The 26,132-nt window shown below is 28.4% G+C and overlaps 1 protein-coding gene across 1 annotated transcript in view; it reads left to right on the top strand.

Annotated features, from left to right (window-relative positions):
* The window catches only part of LOC142317693 (uncharacterized), a 48,008-nt gene extending 22,131 nt beyond the window's left edge, over window positions 1-25,877 (top strand). The window contains exons 6-7 of the mRNA XM_075354241.1: window positions 4,637-4,718; window positions 25,561-25,877. Coding sequence (XP_075210356.1) covers window positions 4,637-4,718; window positions 25,561-25,640 — 162 coding nt within the window. The 3' untranslated portion in view covers window positions 25,641-25,877. The remainder of the gene's footprint in view (window positions 1-4,636; window positions 4,719-25,560) is intronic.
* The last annotated feature ends 255 nt before the right edge of the window (window positions 25,878-26,132 follow it).

Here is a 26,132-nt window from a genome sequence, read left to right as displayed (position 1 = left end):
GTTAGCTTTAGGATGGTATATAATCCTCAATTACAGAATTCATTCTCGTCATCATTATCAAATTATCAATTAATTCTATAGAATCTTTGCAACTTGGTAATTCATTTTGTAAGATCTGTTTTTTCTATATCCAAATTCCCAGTTTCAGCATTGTTTGTCAACACCATTTAATTTCTTTGATGCACTTCTCTATTACTTTCTATTGTATGCTATTCTCTTAAGCTCAGTATACCTCCTGCATTTCACATCCTCAGTTATCTGTTTCATGTATTGTAAGTCTTGTCTTTCTTTCCTCTTTTTATCCTTTACACTCACTTCTAGAATCTAATTCACTTAGTTGCCTTAGTATAAACCCGACCACCCTTGTAAGTTTTACAAGATTCGTCCATAGAAATTTCTCTTCAGCTTATCTTAAAACTTTTTATTTCATACTCTATTGAACCACCCAACTTTAAACATTCTTCTCTAAGATCACATCTCAAATGTCTCTACTCCTATTTTTTTTGGATTCCTACTGTTTATGTTTTACTGCCAAGAAAGCTTACACTTTACATAAACTTTTTTTTAAGAATTCTTTTTTAATCCTAATTGCATGTGTGTTATAAGCATATTTATTTTCTAGTTAGAACCTCTCCAGATGTGTGTCAGTTTACTTTTGATATTTTGTTTACTTCTTAATCTTATTACCTAAATAATAAAATTCTACAACATTTAGTACATAATGCTTGCATATTTTCGTATGTATAACAATTAACCATATTATTCATTATATATTTTAACTTTCCTTGTTTCAGCTAAGTAACTTTTTTGTCCTTGTACTATTACTTTCATTTTTCTTCTAATTGCCTTATCTTTACTACTTTTTCCATTAGTGTATTAAAAAGCAAAGAGGATAGTTTTGTTTTACTCCTTTTTGACATCAGCTTGCCATAGTTTATTAGCTTAATCTTGTAAAAATATTACTCTAATAATAAACTATCACTGTATCTGTCTTAAATTTTTATTCAAATCTTTTTTATTATTTTGATTTCAGACATTCTTTACAAATATTTAAAAAAAAACATATTTTTCTTCTGCTTGCCTTCTGAAATTAATCTAATGATTAAAATTATTCCTCATATTCTCCAGCCTTCCCTAAAAATTAGATGAACCATTGTATGGCCTATGGATGCCAAAAATAATGTTTTTAAATCTGGGATTTTTTCAGTCTCGTAAATTTTTCATCATGAATGCAGCATGTTCATTCAAACTTCACCAAAACATTGTAATATCTTAGATGGCATATCACCACAGTTCCTAATGCTTTATTCATATTTAAATCTTCCAGAGCGCTGTTAAATTCAGCTTGTAACATTTGCCCTCTGTACAATCTTATGTGTTGCTGCCATCCAGTACATCTCACTTCAATAAAATGTGATTCTGCTTTCATAATTTTATTGATTTTATGGTTTACATGTTATCTATTAGTTCTAAGTACATCTTTCATTATCAAAGGTTTTCTCTCAATTTATCTTTCTGCCTAATTTCTGCTCTCCTGCCTTAGCTATTTTCTATTTTAGATTTATCCACCTATTTTTTCTATTGAATTTGATTTTGTAATAACATCTAACTTTGGACCCCGTACAGATCCTAATAATCATCTAGGAATTTAATCTGGGTTTGATGAAATTCTATAATTTTTCATTTTTTTTTCTATAATTCTTATAATTTTACATTTTCATAATTTTTTTTTTTTACTTTTTATAAAAATCTTTGTGAAACCTTTCTTTTATTCAGTTTAATTAGTTAACCTACATTTCATAATTACAAAGTAGTGGTCAGAATCAATGTTTGTTGCTGAATGTATTTTCAGTGTATAATTTTGTTTTGAAATTTCTGCCTTCCCAATAACAATTTCTTTGAGTGATACCTTCCAGTTTCTTTTCACCTTATCCCTGTGTATCTTCTTGAATTCTCTTCTTTCATTATTTCTGAAAAAGTATTGGCGATAATCAGTTCATATTAAAATAATTCTGAAAGAATTATTATTAAAATTCTGAATGTCTAGTTTCTCTTTCATTCCTTTGATCTCAATAGTAATCCCAATTATTGTTCTAACCTGTCTCTCTCCTGGTTTTTCCTCTTTCATTGTTTAACCTCAATCATTATCCCCAATTAGTCTTCCATCCTGTCTTTCTCCTACTGTAACATTGCAATTCCCCATTATTAATTTATTTTTTCATATTTAACCTGTTTCTTTGTTTATCTTTTCTATTCCTCTATTTCTACTCTTTCGCTCATGATATAGTTGACTTTCCTATTTTGAATTTTTCTGATTAAGCTTTTAATCTCTTTCTCCTTATTATAAAATTTGTCACTATCTTTCCATTCAGTCTTGTACAAACTTTTACAAGCCCATATGTATTTCATTTTCCTTTTTTCTTAGAGTCCATGTTTTAATTCATACGAAAGAAAATACATTTCAGTCATAACATTTCCAAGATGCTTCTTAAATACAATGAACCACAGCCATTATTTTCCTTTCTAATAAATTAAATATGATAAATATTAATCTCTACATAATGTCCAGTATTTTCTCCTTTGAATGTTATTACAACTGCTTAATCTTCTGTTATTTTTAAATTAATTTCTATATACTCCAGCAATATCTTTATTTATACAAGATTATATTTCAAGAAAATTTAAAAAATCAAGATTTAAATTAAATATGAATTTAGAATTAAAATTAAGGGATTGAAATTAAACGCAAAGAAAAATTTCATAATGTAAAGAAAAATATCTTGTGTTTTTTATTATTTTTTATTTTTAAATTAATATATTAGAAATTTTTTTAAATTATTTTTCTGTGGTAAAAATATCTGTGTTATTGTACAATATAAATATACTGTACTTTATCATTGTACTATTGTTTATACTCAGTATAATTAATTTAATATGCTGCAAGTAATGGTTAAAATGATTAAAGGTCTGGTTTTCTGATACCTATTATAAAAGTTTATTATATATATATATATATATATATATCTGAAAGAAGGCAACATTCACAAGGTTTTAATATTTTTATGTAAAATTTTATTTGTGTTAGCAGAAATTGGTAAATATTTTATGGATCCAGTTTTTTTTTCTTTAGAGAAAAACTAAATAACTTTCAAAGAAGCACTTGAGAGAAAAATATGTAAATATTACACATTTTTGACAAATATATTATTTATTAGTATGTTTATTTGCAATTGTGTTTGTTTAGCCCCTATATAAGAAAGGATTTTCAGGAGTATGATTATTAACTTAATCCATTTGAATAGTTCATTTTACTGTGATAACTTTTTTTTAAAGTAGTAGAATGGCTGTTCAATTTTCAGGATTGATTTATGTCTCTTTTCAGGTTCCTTACCATGATTATAATTATGGCATTTAACAGGCAGTGTTACATGATAACACTTTCATATTTATGTCAAACTGCTAGTAATGTTAATGTATAAAACTCCCACCTATATTACTATTATTCTATTTATGTATAGTATGCTTTGCTTAAAAATTTAACAAGCACTTTTAAATTAAGAGTATATTTAGACACCATATCAGATCAATAATTCTGTGTATTATTTTTTTTTATAATGAGTTATAATAAACTTTCTATTGTTAAAATAGCACTGATCAACCACATCTACCTCTTTTACATTATTTTTTATTTGTCTTTTAATTATCTTTTAATCTTTTATTTATCTTTTAATCTGTTTGCTTGCACAGGCTCCTAATGCAATTAATCTGATGACTCATACTTGGGGATTTAAACCATCGGCTAAATGACCAAACCAATAGACTGTAAACAGAATCCTTGAGTCAGTTCTTAAGCAATGTGTGCCCTCACTGAATGAATTGCACCTAGAATACTCTATCTCTTCAAATTGTAGCATTCTCATAGTGTATATAGCTTCTTATGAGTATAACTCCTTGGGATCTAGTCTCATCTACAGACCAGAAATGAGCAGTGGAATAAAGAGAAAGAATTATCTAGCCGTAAAGAAATCATAACATGAGATATGAAACAAATAACTGCATCCAGACTAGAGCTTCAATACTCCCTCCAGACAGTAGATGTTCAGCTCACCTATCACAATTCAGTATTCAAGAAACTTTTCCAGATGAGAACTGATCAATGAGTCACATTGGTCAAATTAAACACAAATAGACTGCAACAAAAATTGCTTCCCCCCCACCCCAGGAATTAAAGAGCCATTCAAGAACAGGGTGAGGTTTCTTAAAGAAATAGCTTTTTCTATGCCAAGAATTATGTGGCATATGAAAGGACCCAAAATTTTCATCAAATCCTTCACTGGAGTAGTAATGGCTCTTAAACCAATGAAAACCTTAAAAGAAAAAATAATTCATAAGGTATGTATGTGTTACCCAATGACTTTGTTGCCTTATTTTTTTTTAAACATCAGGCCCTGATCTCAGGCATACATTTTCTTAGAATGCTCTTTTAGGAATATTACACATGTTTAACTGTAATTGGGAAGAATGTTGTAAATATCTATTTTGTAGTATTTTCGGATTTATATTGGTTGAGAACACTATTTAAAAATCAGAGATTAATGAAATATATTGTTACAATTACTATTTTTCAATTTTACAGGTTGATAGTGACACGGGAGATCTTTTTATATCAGATCTACTTCCTGGTGGTGCTGCTGAGGTGAATGGACTCATCAGTATAGGTAAGTGATTATTTTATTAATTTTGTGCTTAATATTTTTATCTTTTTTTTTATTTCTGTCCATTCTATCCTCAAATTTTTGGTAATTTTGTTTCTGATTTTTTATCTTCTTATACTATTCCTCACATTTGCTCGTGTGGTGCTTTGGCATGATTTTTTTTTAATGCTTTGATCAAGTGTTTGCCTCTGATTACTTTTTTCAAAGTTTCATGAACACCTCCTCGTGGTGTTTGTTGGGTAATGCTAAGAGCCATCTAAAATACTTTTTACTCATATGAAGGGCAGGTAACCAGTTATAAGTACTATTTTTAATAGGGGGGAATCGACTATTCTAAAATCTGTGTACCACACATCACTCAAAGTTTTGAGTCCTGATCAAACTTTTGCTCTGAAGAAATTGAACGTACTGGGAGTCCAAATGACCAGACTAGGGCAAGCAAAGCAAGCCTGATGGCTAGGAAGTGATATTTATTTTAAATACAATAAAAACAAATAGGTAACACATATAAAAATCTTCAAAGATTAAATGTAATATTATTCTTCAAATTCATAAAAATAATCAACTTTTGTTTAGATTGTTTATCATTCTGGAATATATAGCTTATAAGATTAGCTTTATAGATTAGAATCTTAATCTAATCTTCTTAATAAATATGTAATATATATTATCAGTTATGTATGCATTAATTTTTACTGTCTCATATATATATGTATAGTAGGATCTTCTGAACAAAGAAGAGGCATTCCATTTAACTCTAAATTGATGTAAAGAGAAATAATTATATGTTCTGAACATATTTATTTCTAAATCATCTTTGTTTTTTGTTTTATTTTTATAAAATTACATAAATTTAAATACAAATATTAAAATTGCAGTATTAATTCACTTACTGTTGAATTATGGTCTATCAGAGGATTTCGTAGATTTGTACTGCCTACAGATATACTATAGTCTGACTAGGAAACGAGAAATTTTCTGTTAAATTATATTTATCTGTCTTAATAAAATAAAATTATAGAAAAATAATACTAATATCCTGTGAGACTGTCTTACAGAAACTTGATCAAAAGGATGCTTTATGGAAGGAAAAACAAACAAATGCTGTCTTGTTTTAATTAGATACAGACTCTGAAATCCTGCTTACCAGAGAGCTGTAATTTTTAGGGAATTTTCATTAACAAACACCGTTGCATGATTCTTAGTGTAAAAACTCTTCAGGCCCAGATTTTTTTATTTGTTTGTGTACTTCTTTTTCTTCTTTATAACATTATCCATCAGTTTCTTTTGCTGTTTCTTAATGCACATCCTATCCTAGTTAATTATCTTAGTCTCACTCAGATTCTTTCCCATCTCTTTGCTACATCTTAATTTAGGCCCTCCCATAACCCTTTGTGTTTTATTTATGTGTATTATTAGATAATGGTAACTGTTGTGACAGAGTAATACCATCTCAGTCTAATCAGAAGTGTTCTGGGTTTGAACCATGGCTAAAGTTTTGCATTTTTACATGCTATAAAAGTTCATCATTAATTTGATAAATGAGAGCTTGATTAAATTAGTTAAATATCAGTTGCTGGTAACTGTAAATGGGCTTATACTTAAATAAGTAAATAATTACAATTATTATTTATTTAATTAACTTTATAAGATTTCTACAAAAGTTGTCCAAGCATCTCTGCATAATTTACTGTGAATCTCCACATTTCTGACTCATTAGCCTACTTTTATGTCCTTAGAATATGGCCTTCTAAATGAAAATCTAGGTACTACACCCCAAAAATTATATTTATTTTGTTTTGAAACACCCCTTATACCAAACTAAACACTTACTATTCTTATTTTACTGTTATTAGCATAACCAACATACTTTATCTTTTCAAAGATAGTCTGTAGTTTTCAAACAGCCATTAAACATATGACTAGTTGGGAAACTGGTCACTTTTGTAAGATTTCCTATTGTTGTTTGCAGGCTTATTGAGTTGTGATTGTCTGCCAAATCTGCCAATGAGAATTCACAATATAGCAACGTTGAACAACAATATGTTTATATTTTGTATGTTGTCTTGTTCAGCACTTTTACAGGTGTTCATCATTGATCAGACCAATTTCAGAAATCCTTTGCAATATTTGAAATTAAATTTTCTATAAAAAAGGACTCTTGTCTTTTTTTATATCTCTTTGATCGAGAAAAGTGGTGCAACAGTGTATGGCATTTCAGCTCAATAAATAACCACTGCCACTATTACTGTATCTGACACACTGCAACTTGCTGCACCTGCCTCTGATTACTTTTTTCAAAGTTTCATGAACACCTCCTCGTGGTGTTTGTTGGGTAATGCTAAGAGCCATGTAAATACTTTTTAGTCATATGAAGGGCAGGTAACCAGTTATAAGTACTATTTTTAAGAGGGGGGAATCGACTATTCTAAAATCTGTGTACCACACATCACTCAAAGTTTTGAGTCCTGATCAAACTGTTGCTCTGAAGAAATTGAACGTACTGGGAGTCCAAATGATCAGACTGGGGCAAGCAAAGCAAGCCTGATGGCTAGGAAGTGATATTTATTTTAAATACAATAAAAACAAATAGGCAACACATCTAAAAATCTTCAAAGATTAACAGTAATATTATTCTTCAAATTCATAAAAATAATGAATTGTTGTTTAGATTGTTTATCATTCTGGTAGATATAGCTTAAAGTGACTGTATTGGTTTGAAAAATATGTAAAATCACTCAAATATATTTTACACAATGCATTATGGTAGGTCCTAACTTATGTTCTAATATTCCACTTTTAAATGCCAGACAAACCAATATACGAGGTGTGTGAGAAAAGCAATGAGATTGGTAACACTGCGAGTGATCTGGCAATGCTGTGTCTACTGGTCTGTGCTAGACCGGTTTGTTCATCCCTTCCACATGCTCAGTACAAGTTTCAACTCCATTCAGCCAACACATTATTTTTGACAGTGCCATCAGTGAACTTGTGTTTTTGTTGTGTGTTACGAAAATGGAGCATCGGAATTTAGAGAAACGTTGTGCAATCAAGTTTTGTGTTAAACTTGGGGAATCCGCCAGTGTGACCTTTGAAAAGCTGAAACAGGCCTATGAGGAACATTGCGTATCAAGAGCACAAGTTTTCACTGGCACAAATCATTTTTGGAAGGCCGAGAACATTTTGAAGATCAACCTCGCTCAGGGAGACCTTCATATTCAAAATCTGACGAAAACGTTGAGCGTGTAAAGGTTCTTGTGAGATCAGACAGTCATTTAACAATTTAAGGATGATGAGTGAACAGTTAAATTTAAACACTTTCACCGTACATCAAATTTTGACAGACGATTTGGACATGCGAAAGTTTTGTGTGAAATTGGTGTCGATTTCACCTCATAACGGAACAGAAGGACAATCGAAGAAACATGTTACATTGATCTTCTTGAGAGGATTGACAATGACCAAGAATTCTTCAATCGTGTGATCGTAGGTGATGAATCCTGGATATTTGAGTACAGTCCTGAAACAAAGCGGCAAAACGAAGAGTGATACATTCCGCAATCTCCTTAATCGAAAAAATGTCGAATGAGCAAATCAAAGATCATAACCATGTTGATTTGCTTTTTTGACAGTAGGGGTATCGTGCATAAAGAATTTTTTCCTCCAGGACAAACTGTCAACCAAGTGTTTTATAAAGGTGTCCTTGAAAGGCTCAGGAAAAGAGTGATTCATGTGAGACCAGACATTGCAGACAAGTGAATGCTTCATCATGACACTGTCCCGTGTCACACGGCCATTTCCATCAGGGAATTTTTTACCTCAAAATGCATTCCTACAGTTCCTCAACCCTCCTATTCACCTGATTTCAGTCCTTGTGAATTTTTCCTTTTCCCGAAATTGAAACATGTTTTAAAAGGACGTCATTTTGGAACTCTTTGGATTAAAGCTTCTTTAATTTATAAAAACTATCAGTTTATTGTAATTTCTTCAGAGTAACAATTTGGTTAGTACAGGACCCACAAACTTGTTTTTAGATTTCTCATCATTGTGTTTTGCTCATGAAATACATAATCGGAATTATAAACATAAATTACCATCACCATGTTACCAAATTATTATATTGATTTAATAGCGATAACATAAAACTGTAAACTGTAACAAGAAATTTGTGGATTTTACCCCTTAAAATATTAAAATTCAAAAAACCCAAAAATGTTTTTTTTAGATATTTATGTGAAGAATATTTGCAAGCCCAAATCAAGTGAATATCTTGTTTAGTATGACTAGTCAGAAATTGGAAAAATTTGCAACCACTGTTCAGAATTTTTTACCTTTCTTCATCACTTCCAAGGTCGAATTTTAAAAAATCTAGAGATTAGTTTTTAGATATTCAGATGAAGATTACACACATCGAAAATAAAGTTATATCTTCATTTGTTACCAAGAAATTCAAAATATAATAAAATTCATTTTTACTCTACTTTACCCTTTAAACTTGGAATTTCAAATGTCCTTTCTTAGTGTGTACAGTGTAAGAAGAACGTGTGTAAAAATTTTCATCAATTTATATTGAGTAGTTTTGTTGAGTAGTTTAAATGTTATTAGTGATGAAAATTATGAAAGGAAAAATATATTTTAGCATTCATCGTACAAGAAAATAACTGTGATTAGATGTAGAGAAATAAGAAAATTATTTTAATTTAGTATGTGGTTGTGGAAATATAATTAGGATTGCCTCAATAGAATTGGGGAAGGGATCTTAGTTATTAGATGGGTGGTCATTGTATTCTCATAGGTTTTTATTATTCTTGTTCTCTTAATATTGGAGAAATTTTAAAATGTTACTATATTTAGATGTTATTTCATGGAAAAGTTTCTACTTAATTTTTTACTGTTATAAACAGTACCATTTTTTTCATATATCATTGAATGATTGACACCTGTGTATGCATCAGTTTTATTCATTTTACATCAAATTGACTTATTATGGTTGTTTTATCATCTTGTAATAATTGTCATAATTATTATAATTTTCTCTGTAGCTTAATTTGTAAGATAATTATTGATGTATAATTTCTGGTTTGATTAATTTTTGGAATTTTGATGATCTTTCTCCTAAATTAAAATTATTATTTGATGCGATTGATGGAAATCATATATAATGACTTGAGGGAAGTAGTTGTAAATTATGAACATTGAATTGATTTGTTTCTTGTTGTTTTTATATTCCAGTAAAGATCTATATATCATTTTATTATGCATGTATCATTGAATTATATGAAGTCTTATAATACAACTTCACTTAATTGTTATGGCAAGTTTTAATTGAAAGATTTAAGAAGAACATTGTAATTTTGCAGTGATTTTATTTAATTTTAATAATTGTATAGATTTTATCTTTTCTGCTTAATAAAACAAGAATTTCAATATAGTATTTAAGATTATTGGGTATCACGTAGTGTTGAATGTTTGTTGAAAAATTGTTCTCTGCAAATAAGTAAAATTTCGTAAAATATCAACATGAGCTCAACTTTAATTTAATAAAAATATCCAGTTTTGAAAAAATAAATACTTTTTCTCTATACAGTGAGAAATGTAGGTACTTGCTTTTATTCAGATTATAATTATAAATTATCTATTTAATCATAGTTCATATCAAGAGTGGTATATTTGCAATGCCATAGAAAACAAAAACAGAACTTCTACTTCATCCGAATGGAAGAATCACCTTATGGTATCAATGCGATATTACAAATTATGAAATTATAAATAAAAATTAAAAGTAGTTCATACAGTAATTTTATTCAATAACATGAATTAGTGATTATAATAAATAAATCAACATTTTTAATTATAAAATAATAATTTAAATGATGTTCTTGTTAATATTTGATATATTGTATGAAAAGAATCTAGATTTTTCAAATCTGTGTTATTAATTAAAAATTCATCAAAATTGTAATATTGTTTTTGTAAAAAAAAATATTTTATTCAATTTAAATAAATTTGTTAGACGTTCTTTTAGATCATTTAAGAAAATTTTGGAAGCTGAAGTATTATGTTATGAAACATGAAAATGTTTATTTTGTTCGGTTTAATATAAGTGAATACTGTTATTCATTGGAGATAAATGACTTTTTTAACAAATGTTTCACATTTATATACTTAAACACTTGGAAGTGACAAAACTTTTAATTACTAAAACATTCAACATGGATCAGATTTGCTTGAACCAAAGAACTGATAGCCTATTTTTATATCCGAAATAGGATTTAGTTTTTACCGTTTTTGTATTCTTTTTCTTATGGAGTAAATTATTATAGAAGAAGATGAATTTTGCCGAGTTATTAGCTTTTTATTAATTATTTATTTAATATTTAACTTAAGTAAAAATGAGTGGGAAAATTGTAAAAATAATTATTATATTTATTGTAATAATTATGAATATTTATATATATATTTATTGTATAATTATATTGTATATAATTATATAATATAATATAATATAATTATATTGTATATTTATATATATTTATTGTATAATTGTTACATTTATGACATAATCATTACATATATAATGATGACATTCACAAACAATCTGAGTCAGAGACTGAGTTTTTTGAGCCCTTCTTTTAATTTCAAGTTTCTTCAGCAAAAAATATTTTTTTACTTAGCCCAGATATTATTATGACTGAATCAAAATTTATTGCTAGTTGCTAGAAAATAAAATGTTTATATGATTGATGAACAAATGTACATGTGATTATATAATAAGGTTAGCTCATGGACAGGGTTAAAACCTCTTAGAATTAGGTATGATGTTTGAGGATAATCTTATCCTATTATCTTTGAAATTAACCATCAGATTTTCATTGATTCTATCAAAAAATTTAGTTTTTTCCATTTTGCATTTGTTATTACTTCTAGAAAATTTCCAGACATTTTATTTGACAGGATTTTGGGTAAATATAAAAAAAATATTCATTAATTCTAAAAAGAGATTGTTTAATATTTTGAAGCATTATCATTATTGTATTATAAATTGATCTTCCAAAATCAGAATTACTAACTTTTATGTATTTCCCTTTTTTTTTTTTATTAAGCTGTGATATGTAACTACAACTGATAAAGAGCATTCCTTTGGAAACCAACATTTACACCTGCAACACATTTATTTACTTTTACTCGCAGACATAGATTTTTATTTTCAAAACCATTGAGAACTGAAATTATCAATATATACAAATAAAATTAAAAAAAAAAACATAAACATGAATGTAATTAATTTAAAGTTATTTATAATTAGTTAATTATTCATGTCTTCCAATAGGTATATTCATCAATATTCATCAAGAGACTAGAAAGGATTTTCTTTTAGCCAGGTGGTAAGCTATCTTCTGAGTTGTTCATCATCTGTATGCTCTTCACTGTTCTGAGAAGAGATCTTAGAGCTTGGCTCCTGTCTAACTTAATTTTCCTTCACACTTTGTTTGGCATGAATAGACAGACAGTGTCTGCATGTCTGGTTTATAGCTGTGCAATTCTGATTCTATGAGGTTTGGCTGATTAATTTTGCACATGTACATATAGCATGGGAATTAAAAGAGATATTGGAATGAGATAAAAAATGAATAAAAGTATAATACCTTAGCTACAAAATGTAGTATTTACTTTTCAATATAATCCCCATTTACATTGATACACCTTTCCCAATGTGTGATAAGTTTTTGCATTCTGTCTCTGAATAATTCTGGTGATCTTTCTCAGATCCAAGAGGCCATTCAGCTTCCTTCACCTCATTGTCAGTGGTTTAATGATTACCTTTGAGATCCCTCTTGAGATGAGGGAAGAAGTGGAAGTCACATGGAACCAAATCCGATGAGTACGGCAGATGCGGAATAGGCTCAAACTTTCTGATGGTGGAGAGCCATCAGAGTTTGTGTGGTTTCCATTATGCACTGATTTTACGGTAACCCTATTGCTCGATAATATGGCCTGCTCATTCTTTAATTATGCCTGACTGAATAACGATGCATTGTTGGGTGAATCGTCTACCTCCTTTCGATGTTTCTTGTCAGTCACAGAAACTGGTTGGAAACTGCAAGGTGCATCCCCAATTGTCACTTTACCAGCTTCACATTCGTGAAATTTAAACCCCCACTTACTCACAGAACTCCTGTCAGCAGTTTTACTACCGTAAACCGCTTTTAAACGATGAAAAATATTCGTAGAATTCACATTTTCCGCTGTTAAAAATTTGATCACTGTGCGCTGTTTTAACCATGTTGACATATTGGCCGTACTCAACTCCATTTTAACTGCTATTGAAAACAAACCAGTAAACACTCTTCAATGCATTATTGCAGGTTTGTAGAGAGGAAGTTTAGCTACCATATGCTGCTATGCCCAACTCGATAGTACCGTTTGTCTCAGTGTAGTACGCTAGTGTGCAAAATTTATCAGTCAAGCCTCATATCCTCATTGGCCAGAAGTCTTTGAGTGTGATGTGCATGACTTTATATAAACAGACCTGTTACTTTGTTGATAATTAGTTCTTAAATTCTAAATTCTTCCTGCAGCTCTCTCTGGGTTCCAGAGTTACCAGGATTCTTATTGTTCTTTTTTTAAGAATCAATATGAATTCCTGGTTTACCATTGATGAATCAACCTTGTTCAAAAGCCTGCATTGTAAATGGGACTTAGAAAGAGCATGATCTAGAATTTCATTGTATCTAAATAACCAACACTTTTGATCTTTCTAATTATAGACCTATGATCAGCTTTTTACATAGGCATCATCAATGATGTAGGGTGTCATATGACATAGTAAGTGGACATGAGATGTCCACATTAGATTTGGTATCCAAGAAAATTGTGGAATTAATTAATACTGTTTCTTCAACTTTGTCTTTTTTATAATACTGAACAGCCATTTTAATCACTGCATTAAATGTTACTTCAGATATGTCAGCTTCTTTTTTCCCTAGTATCAGTGCAGCGTCATTAATTTGGGTTGTAGCTCAAGAGTACTGTAGAGGAACTTAAAAAAAAAATATAAAAAATTGAAACTGTTGAGGCATTTATTTATTAATTTGTGGTTAAAGAACCAATTATTATTTTTTATTCCTTACATAAATGTTTTATAAATTTCAACAGTATATTAGTATACTTAAATAACGCTGAATAATCTTCTTTTTTTTTCTAAATGAAAGTCTTAAGTACTGTTAATTCACAGTACATTCTGCCAGAAGATAGATTTGATTATTCAATTGGCATTCAACCCATTGCAGAATATAAAAAAACTGAGTAAAAGTAAAGATTAATACTGAATACAACTTATGTTATTTTTCATTAAGTCTTAAAAATTATTAAATAAACTTTTAAAATATATAAACAGCAACATTTTATATAATGTAATTTTGTCTACATTCTATTTACTTCACAGCATAAATAAGATCTGTTATATTTTAATTCTGTTGTGTTTATAATTGAATAAAACCTTGTATAAGTCATATGGTATATTTGTTTTACTCAAAATTAAAAAAATTATGTTTTTTTTGATGGTGTAAAAATATAAGATATTCCTGAAATTATTTAATTTGGTATTGTCTATTTTTATACTGGGAAGGACTGTTTTTTAATATGAAAAAATACTATTAGTGAAAGGTGTTTGCAATTTGTTATTATTAGTCTGTCAGAATTTTATTTTCATAGCATATATTTTTTTGTTAAATCCTTCTGTCGTGTGATGTATTTAAAGTGTTGTACTGTTTGATTAAGATCTCATTCTCTCTTTTTTGCATTAATAATTATGTGTGATCTACACAAGGGTGGTTTAAATCTAAAAAAGGATTTGTTTCTATAAATTTTATTTGCAATATAATTTAAATTTAACATGTGCAATTTTTAATTAATTCCCTTCAACAGGAATACTCTTCATCTTCATGGAAGGCTCAAAATCTTGAATCTCAAAAAATGTTTTTTTTATTTCTATACACAGCATTCAGCTTCAAAGATCTCATAATTATTGTTGTTTTTTATCTTGTAAAAATCTTTATGGTCAAATCAAATTGTCCTCAATGTTAACCTGTATGGTGGAAGAGGCATAACACCTAATTTGAGTTGATTAGAGTTTATACTACAAAATTCTCTCTTTTGATGGAAAGCAGCAACATTATCTCGAGGAATAAAACTGACTCTTTGCTTATTCTTTTTCCGGACTGGATTACTAGCTTAATTTTTTTTCAACAGATTTGCCATGACTTTTTTATATTTGTAAGAAGATACAGCTAAAAAACTCAGAATCATCCCTCAATGTGTACTGGTAATGATTTTGTTTGCTTAAGAAATTGTATTATTTTTCTTGCAAAAGGAACGTTACTTCTTTTCCTCTGTTTAAACTTGTTTTTTTCATGAGTGAAATGGCAGATGTGAGTCTCATTATAGATCACAGTAAAATATATGACATCTCTCTTTATGCTTTAGAACATTAAAGAGGTTGAATTGCAGCCACTAAAGGTTTCTTATTGTGCTCCAGTATAAGGAGATGAGAAACCCATGTTGACTTTTTTTTAGTTTATAATTTCATATGCAGTATTTCCTTAATCTAGCCAACACTTTTTTTTACTTCTGTGACAGTTTTACCAAGTGATGAGTCAAAAAACTCTTATCTGTTTTGTAATCTTTGTTAAGGATAACAGATATTCCAGTCACTGAGTGTGACCTTTATCTTCTACATCTTTCTCCCTTCTTGAAACAATTCTGGCTGAATGATGTAATTTCTTGCATCTAATAATAAATATCTGCCCCAAACTGTGTTTGAACTTTACTAAAAATTTTAAAAAGGTGAGAACTATTTGGCAATCTTATAAGATATGATAACAGTGACTGTTTGGGAGAAGACTGGGTCAGTACAAGTCTGAAGAATATCAAATGCAGCTTCACAGATCAGTTATAGCAAGGAAGGGAACAGAACTCTTGACCCATTTGAATTATCACTTAATATATTTTTATATTATATATAGCAGCAAATGTTCCACTAAATTGGCTTTTTAAACAAACTTATTTCATATATAAATAAATACTTTTATAAGTAGTTGTAGATATAAAAAATTATTTTATCTTTAGAAATGGTTGAAATTAAATGTTTTTAAATAATTATTTAGAGAAATTTGTTGCTTTTAAATTTATTGTTGCTTGTCTTAAATTCATTTTAGGAAATAATGTTATTAATAAATTATAATAAGAGAATAAAATTATTCTCAAATGTTATAATTAATTGGCAAGTTATACTGTGTTTTTCTTTTTATTACAAATTTCTTGATCAAGTAATATAATTTTACTAATGTTATTGAAAGTTGAGAAATATCTTATAATTTATTGCATGAAATCTTTTTGTATTGCAGAGTGCATGAAATTCATCTCAGTGCATGTAGCTTTCAAGGTTATTTAGTTTTACTTATAAGTTGCAAACATTGTAACTTTGTTATTCATTTTTTTTTATGTTTACTGTCTTTGTTGAAAATTAGTATTTACAATGTGTGATTGCTTACTGTATGCATAGGTTCTAACATTAATAAATATTCTTACTGATTGCACACTAGCTCAATAATATAATTATTTATAAAAACTAACCATTTATTTACTGTTTAATGTATATATTTTGTCTTCGTTCTCCATCGTAAGTATACATCTTTGCTTCATCAGAATGTATTTAAAATATAAATGCTGGATTAAAAAAAAAAATTAAATTATATAAAATTATATTTAACATCTCAGTCACTAATTTTATTAAAAATGATATATAAAGCAGTAAGTAAATGATAATTGATTTTTATAAATAATTTTTTTAATATATATATATATATATATATAAAACACATATGAGGTCTATAAATAAAGTAATAAAACTAGTTTTTTTGGCAGCCAAAGTGGCAACACTGTAAAGTTACTAGTAAACTTATATGAACAGCTGATTTACATTAGGTATTAATGTTTTTAGTGTATTGTTGCCACGTGAGACATAAACATACTTTTTGTAAAAAAAAAACGAGGTTTTGCTGTGCTCTGCAAAAATGAGTGATACTAATTATGAACAACATTGTGCAATCAAGTTATATATTAAACTCTGTGAGAATGCTACTGAAACTTTTTCAAAATTGAAAAGGGCATTTGGAGATGACACTCTGTCATTAGCCCAGGTTTTTAGGTGGTTTAAAACATTTTCAGTTGCAAATCAGTTGCAGACAATCCATGCTCTGTTAACGTCAAAAAGTAATGACAATGTTAAATCCGAGACTTGATATGGCACGACCAGTAATTAACTGTCAGAATGATTGCTGAACAATTGAATTTGAACCATACCACAATCCATCAAATTTTGACAAACAAATTTGACAGGAAAACAGTTTATTCAAAATTGGTTCCAAAAATCCTCACTGTTGAGCAGAAAAACAACAGGGTGGAATTTAAATTGACCCTGATTTTCTAAAAAATGTTATTACTGGTGATAAATATATGATTAATGGGTATTTGAGAACAACCCAGAAAGAAAACGCCAGAGCAAGGAGTGGCACACTTCAAACTCACCATGTCCCAAAAAAGCAAAAATGAGCAAATCAAAACCATCTAATTTGTTTCTTCAATAATAATGGCATTTTCCATAAGGAGTTTTTGCCTACAGGACAGACTGTAAATCAATATGTTTACCGAGAAAATCTTGAAAGACTGCAGGAAAGAGTTGCTTGTGTGAGACCAGCCATCAAAGAAACCTGGATGCTGCATCATGACAATTCACCTTGCCACACTGCACTCTCAATTTATGAGTTATTGGCAAAGAAAAAAATTCCTGTGAATCCTCAACCATGTTATTCACCTGAGTTGAGTCCCTTTGACTTTTTCCTGTTACAAAATTTTAAAAAACACCTCAAAGAACACAATTTTGGAACAGTAGAAAACATAAAAGTAAGAGTGGGAAAACCTTTTTAGGTATTGTGTGGCTTCCCAAGGGAACTTATTTCGAAGGTGATAGAGTCCATGTATAATTGGATTGTAAATAAAAATTTTTCTTAACCAGTCTCATTACTTTATCTGCAGACCTCATATATATATAAATGTGTGTGTTTCTGGAAATGTGGGATAGTTATTATGTAATTGATTAATATCTCTGGATTACAAAAAAATGTATTTTATTAAAAAAATTGTCCCAAATTAAATTAATTTGTCAATAAATAATATTACAAAATTTTTTTAAAACTTGCTTTATACTTTTTAGTCATCTTTAATCAAATTATTATCATATATTGCACGAGTTTAATTAGTAGGTTAATTTAGATTTCAAAAGATAACATATATATCAAACAAATTTACAATCAAACAGTTACTATACAGTAATGAAATAGTGAAGTTTTTGATTGTTGAAATACAATTGTAAATTAACAAAACTTAATTTACCTCCGTATTGGTGGAATATTGTGTTGTCACCTGACCTTAGTAACTTTCCAAAATTTCATCAATAGGCAATGTGAGGAAGTAGGCTAAATTAAGGATGCAAGATTTGAGGACAAACATGAAAAAAAATTAAAAATGAAAAAATCATTATGAGTTAAAATAAAGCAAGTAATATTACCTGATGAAATGAAATATTGTTTAGTATCAACATAGTACTCTGATAATTTAAATGAATGATATCTGAAGAATTTTTATTCTGATTTTTATACAATCACATAAATCATATTTATTTAGATAAAAAAAATATATGTATGTATATGTATATTTATCTTGATATAACATTGAAAAAATTATAAAAATGCCCTAGACTGTATTTTTGTTTCTGAAGCCAAACAAGACTTCAGTAATGTGAAAATGTTCTTTACTTTGTAAAGTCATATGCAGTTATGAATTTAGAAATGTTATAAACTTCACTTCAGTAGAGTAAGTTTATGCATAGACCTCATCAACTGGCAAAATGTAGCTTATATGTACACTAATAATTAAATTTCCCAGACCATATAAGTTCAACTTTATTTTAATTTGAAGTATTAATAGTATTTACTGGTGAAATGTTTAAATTAAAACAGTGAGAAATTGTAAGAAAAGTTAACCCTGACTTGAAAGAATTATCATATAGGCAATTAAATTATACAAACTAAAATAATTTGAACATAATGCTGTATTATATTTTTAATTCTACTAATATAAAATACCTAATCCAGAATACTGAAATGACATATCTTAATTTTATACCTTAATTTTATCATCAAAGTACTTTCACAGGATCCTGCAGCTTCAGTCATAATTTCATAATTGGAATATTTAATTAAGCTGCATATTTAAAAGTAAAAATACTAAAATAAACAATCATGGTTTGTTACATTGCTGTTATATATAATGAGAACTGCATATGAATTTATTATGGGTGCTGCTGTGTGTTGTAGTTTTTATAACATTGTCTCCCTCAAACAGTGTTTGATGGTTTACCAAATTTAAATTTTGTGTTTGTTTATATATGTAATATAGTTTTCTAATATATTTAATTTTTTGTAATCTTTATTAATTTATAAAATTTCTAAATTTATGTTAATGTCAGAAATAGAATATTTATTGTTTATTAGATAAACTGTCACTTTAGATAAACCTAATTTATTGTTTTTGTAATTTCTATAATGTTCAAGAAATCTACTTTTAAAAGTTCTGTTTGTTTTTCCTATATACCATCACAATCATTACATTTAATTTTATAAATTCCACAAATATTATTTTATTATTATTTTTGGTTTTTAAATATTTTATTTTGTGGTTATTAAGTCTGTATGCTGGTTTAAATATTTCTTTATTGTAAGTTTTAAAAATGTTTTCAATGATATATATATTTTTTGTCTTCAGTCATTTGACTGGTTTGATCTAGTGCCAGTCGTTTCATTTCGGTATACTCCCTACATCCTACTTCCCTAATAATTTTTTTTTTACATGTTCCAAATGTTGCCGGCCTGCACAATTTTTCCCATCTACCTGTTCCTGCAATATCAAAGTGACTATTCCAGGATGCCATAAGATGTAACCTAAAAGTCTGTCTCTTCTTTTAACTATATTTTTCCAAATGCTTCTTTCTTTATCAATTTTCCGCAGTACCACTTCATTTGTCACTTTATCCACCCACCTGATTTTTAACATTCTCCTATAGCACCACATTTCATAAGCTTCTACTACTTTTCTTCTATCTTTTCTTCTCAGATACTCCCATCATCCAAATAAATTTTCACTTCAAACATATACTTTCAAAAATGCTTTCCTGATGTTTAACTTAATTTTTGATGTAAACAAATTATATTTCTGACTGAAAGCTCATTTCACCTGTGCTATTCGGCATTTTATATCGCTCCTGCTTCATCCAGCTTTAGTAATTCTACTTCCCAAATAACAAAATTCTCTACTTCCATAGTGCTTTCTTGTCCTATTTTTATATTCAGTGGTCCATCTACTTTATTTTTACTACATTTCATTACTTTAATTTTGTTCTTGTTTATTTTTATGTTGTAATTCTTGTGAAGGACTTCAGTGCAATTCATTGTTTCCTCTAAATCTTTTTTACTGTCAGCTAGAATTACTATATCATCAGCAAATCGTAGTATCTTTATCTTTTCACCTTGCACTATTACTCTGGATCTAAATTGTTCTTTAACACCATTAACAGTTAGTTCTATGTAAAGATTAAAAAGTAACAGGGATAGGGAAGAACCTTGTTAGACTCCCTTTTTTATTACTGCTTCTTTCTTATGCTCTTCAATTATTAGTGTTGTAGTTTGGTTCCTATTAATCTTAGCAAGTGTTCTTCTATCTCTATACTGCAACCCTAGGTATTTTAAAATGGTGAACATTTTATTCCAGTCTGCATTATCAAATGCCTTTTCTAAATCTATAAATGCCACGTATGTCGGTTTGTTTTACTTTAATCATCCTTCTACTATTAATCTGAATGCTAAAATTGCTTCCCTTGTCCCTATACTTTTCCTGAAACCAAATTGGTCTTCTCCTAACACTTCTTAGAATTCTAGTTAAGATTTTCTATGCATGAGTAGTTAAGCTAATTGCTCTTTATTCATCACAAAAAGAGTTACACTCTTTTTGAAGTCTGATGGAACTTCCCCTTTTTCGTAAATATTACACATCATTTTGTATAATCTATGTATTGCTTCCTCACCTGCACTATGCAGTAATTCTGCAGGTATCCATCCGATCTATCCCAGGAGCCTTTCTGCCATTCAAATCCTTAATGCTGTATTAAATTCAGATCTCAATATTGTATCTCCCTTTTCATCCTCTTTAGCTTCCTCTTCTTCCTCTATAACATCAAATTCTAATTCATATCCTTCATATAATTCTTCAATATATATTCCACCCACCTATCAACCTTTTCTTTGGTATTATAAATCAGTGTACCATCTTTATTTAACATATTATTAGAATTTAACTTATGCACCACAAAATTCTCCTTAATCTTCGTGTATGCTCTATTTATTTTACGAATGATCATTTCTCTTTCCACTTCTGAACACTTTTCTTCAATCCACTTTCCTTTTGCTAATTTCCCTTCCTGTTTATAGTATTTCTTAATTCGATAGTTCTGTTTACCATCTTCATCATTCTTATACTTTCTATATTCATCCATCAGCTGCAGTATGATAACCAAGGTTTTCTACCCGTTCTTTTTGTTCCATCTAAGTTTGTTTCTGCTGATTTATGAATTTCCTTTTTAACATTCTCCCATTCTTCTTCTATATTTTCTACCTTATCTTTTTTACTCAGAACTCTTGCGATGTCCTCCTCAAAAATCTTTTTTACCTCCTCTTCCTCAAGCTTATCTAAATTTCACTGATTCATCTGACATATTTTCTTTAGGGTTTTAAACCCTAATGTATATTTTATTATCACTAAATTATGGTTACAATCAATGTCTGCTCCTGAATATGCTTTGCAGTCAAGTTGATTTCTAAATCTTTGCTTAACCATGATATAATCTATCTGATACCTTGCAATATGGCTGGCTTTTTCCAAGTGTATATTCTTCTATTATGATTTTTAAACTGGGTGTTGGCAGTTACTAAATTATACTTCATGCAAAACTCCTTTTTTCAGTCGGTCTCCTTTTTCATTACTTTTGCCCAGTCTGTATTCACCCACAATATTTCCTTCCTTGCCTTTTCCAATGCTTGCATTCCAATCTCCAACTATTATTAAATCATCATCCTCTTTTATGTGTTTAATTGCTTCGTCCTTTCTTAGTATACACACTCTACCTCATCATCATGGGCATTTGTAGGCATATAGACGTTAAAAATCATTGTCGGATTAGGTTTTGATTTTATCCTGATTAAAATGATTCTATTGCTAAGCTTTTTGAAATACTCTACTCTCTTCCCTATCTTCTTGTTCAACACAAGATATGTTCTTGTTCATTACAAAACCTACTCCTGCCTGCCCTTTATTTGATGCTGAGTTAATTATTTTAAAATCACCTGACCAAAAATTGTTTTCCTCTTCCCACCGAACCTCACTAATTCCTACTACATATACATTTAACCTACCCATTTCCCTCTTTTAGATTTTCTAACCTACCAACCTTTTTTTAAACTTAGCATTCCATGCTCCGACTCATAGAATATTATTTATTTTTCTAGTGATCCCTTCTTTAGTAATCCCCACCCGTAGATCTGAGTGGGGAACTGGTTTATATAATTTATAATATTTTACAAAGGAAGCTGCTTTCATATTTGTTACATGAAAATGCAGAAAGCTACATTTTCTTGGGGGAAAAAACAGCTTTAGTTTTCCATTGCTTTCAGCTGCACAGTACTCAGAAGATTAAGTGATGCTGATATGACCATTTAAGTCATCCTGACCTGCATCCTTAACAACTACTGAAAGAGCTGCTGCCCTCTTTCAGGAGGGCAGCAGCTCCTTAGTCCAGCTCTCGAGAGATACCTCTCTGATATGATTGCACCTTCGGTATATCAATGATGTTATTAATGTATAAATCTTGTATGTATGTTTTCACTTTTTTGTGTCTTATTATATATTGGTTGTAAGGTAGAGTTATTTTGTTTTGTGTTTTGATAGTCATATTTTTATAAATAATATTAATTAAAGTAGTATCATATCCATTTTCAACTGCTATATGTTTTATGTATGATGTTTATTTCATTACTTATATGTCTTTTTTATTATGTGTGTGTTTGAGTAATAAGCTAACAAATTTCTAAAAGTAACAAAAAAATTAATAAAAAGATTTAGACCAGTTTTTAGTTATAATAATAATAATAATTTAAAATACCATTCTAGATTACATTCTGTAGATTCCAAGTAGTTAACTGGACTACCAAAAATTCATAAATTAAACATCCCAATCAGACCTTTGATCAATTTTAAATATGCCCCCTGTTATATCCAAATAGATTCATTTTTTTCAAAAGAATATTATTTATTATTCTAACACTCATAAAATTAAAGTGTGCGCACATGCAGACACACACACACACACACACACACACACACACACACACACACACACACACACACACACACACATACACACACACACACACACACACACACACACACACACACACACACACACACACATATATATATATATATATATAAAATTGTATATAATAATTAATAGAGCAATGAAGTACACACATAATAACAAAGACAATTAAATAACAAAATAAACATCATAAAACTTATATCAGCGAAAATGGATATGATACTACTTTAAGTAATAATATTTATAAAAAACAACTATCAAAACCCAATAACAAAATAATTATCTTACAAGGAGTACATAAGACACAAAAAAAGTGAAAACATATATATATAAAATATATTTATATAAAACATATATATATTTACTAATAATATCATTGAAGACATTATAAAACTTAGAATAAATATTTAAACCAGGATACAAACCTAATAACCACAAAATAAAATTTAAAAAAACAAAAATGATAAAATAAACAGCCTGTGTGGAATTTATAAAATGAAATGTAATGATTTATATAGGAAAAAATAAATAGATCCTTTAAAACTAGATTTCTTGAACATTATAGAAATTACATAAATATTAAATTAGGTTTTACAATATGGCGGCCTAATAAACAATAAACATTCTGTGATATTAACACACATTTAGAAATATTAGAAATTAATAAGATGACAAGAAATTAAATATATTAGAAAACTATATTAGATTATAAATGCAAATACAAAATTTCAATTTGATAGACCATCAGACAGTGTTTGAGGAAGACAATCTTATAAAATCTACAACAGATAGCAGCACTCGCATAATAAATTAATTGGAGTTCTCATTATAATTTTACAGTAATGTAACAAACATTACACCATGTACATTGTTTATTTTAGTAATTTTAATGTGTAGTTTAATTAATTTTTAAATCATGACTGAGGCTGCTGGATCCTGCAAAACTACTTTCATGATATTTCAGTATTCTGTACTAGGTGGTTTGTATTATTAGAATTTAACAGTACACAGGAATAATATCAATCTTAGAAAGATTAATTTAAGTAAAATAATACTATATTAATCTAGCATCAGGGACAAAATAATAGTCAAGGAAGTCATGATGCCGATCTTGTCAGTTGTAAAGCCCTTTCAGCTTAAAAAAGTAGATTTTTCAAGTAAGTGTAGGTTTGACCCACAATAAAATGTAATGGGGATCTCCCTTAAACATACATTTTTAATATTATGCATTCATCTTTTTATATTTCTCTTTGTAATTCTTAACATAATTTACTAATATAGATTATGTTTCTAGATGTTTCTTTTGATTTTTATTGCTTCCATATTGTTTTCCATGTTTGTAATATATCTAATTTTTATCAAATGCTCAGCAGCATTTATATATTTTAATATTTCCTTTGGTAAAAGCTCTTTTATGCTCACTGCACCTGATTTTGAAATATTTGTTAATTATTCTTAGCAATAAAATGATTCTGTAAATCATTCTTATGATTCTTATGGTATTAGTACTGCAGAATATATAAAAATAAGTAACAATAAAAATTAAATAAATTTTTTGAGAAATAATATATTATTTTATTAAAAATAGAAAGTTAAAATGGTGAGTTCAACTAGATAAATTATAAGGAAAGAGGTAACTCTTTAAATATTATTATGTATACTTTACATGATTTTTTTAATTTTATCAACTTAATGTATACTTCTATCTATGTGTATTGAATGTGTGAATTTCAGACAAGAACTCCAGAGATGTACTCTTCACACGAGTAAAAATAAATTGAAATACATTTATATACATGTTATTTAGATGTTTTTTATAATTACAAAATATATTTACTTAATTTGAAATTTTATGAAAAATTTTTGAAAACTATTGGAAGGTGCACTTATTGTGTGTCAAAATCAATAATTTCCATCAAAATTAATGCACTTTTGATTTTAATCCTATTGATAATCTTTTACACAAATTGTTCAAGGAGTAATCAATAGTTGATGTCAGTTACCTTTCTTCTTATATATGACCTGTTGTCTTACTCCAAAGTGAGAACATATCAAAATAAACTTCTAATGACATCTTGCGATGAAGCTAATTTTGATCGTTGTATATTTTACTTTTTATTTTAAAATATAATGTATTTGTAATCCAGTGATTTTATATAAGTTGATGTAATAAAGGTATCTCTTAATTTGTTGTATCCAGATTCAGTATTTGATCTTTACTGACTCACTATAGTTATATCATTTGATAAAATAGTAAATTAACAAAGAAATAATAAATTTGCATCACTGTTTGAATTTCAGGCACTATAAATTATTCACTGGAGTTGCAGGACCGTATACAGGATTTTCATATCATCACTCTATATAACTTTTTTCTTTAATTATATTTTTTGCATATTTTTTGTATTAAGTGTTATAAATTTCTTCTGCTGTAAATCAGATTTACTTGTACTTTGTATTTTTTAATTTTAATTATACATATGCTGTGTTCTATATATTTAAAATATTAATGCTGTTTAATTAAATAAATAGAGACATGTGGAAATTTTTTTAACTATCTATGTTAACTATATGTAAAAAGGATTGTAATTTTTATGTTTGAAAAGTTAATTTTATTAACATAAAATAATTTTTTTTTTTAATGGGAATACAGTTCAAAGTATAGTTTCAGTATATTTTAATAATATGATATTTAATCTAATTTTTGGTTTGAAGCCAGTAAAAAGATATTGAACTTTTTTAAATTAATTTTTAATTTTAAATGATCTGAGTTGCTAAAATGGATTCAAAAAACTTTAATTGAAATTTATCTTTCAGTTTATATTTTTGTGTCTGACAACGTGGTTTGAGAACAAGTTCCCATCTTCTGTGAT

Source organism: Lycorma delicatula, chromosome 1, assembly GCF_047948215.1.
Source record: "Lycorma delicatula isolate Av1 chromosome 1, ASM4794821v1, whole genome shotgun sequence".
NCBI lineage: Eukaryota > Metazoa > Arthropoda > Insecta > Hemiptera > Fulgoridae > Lycorma > Lycorma delicatula.
Note: the sequence above shows the minus strand (reverse complement) of the source record. Positions and strands in the feature narration are given on the sequence as shown.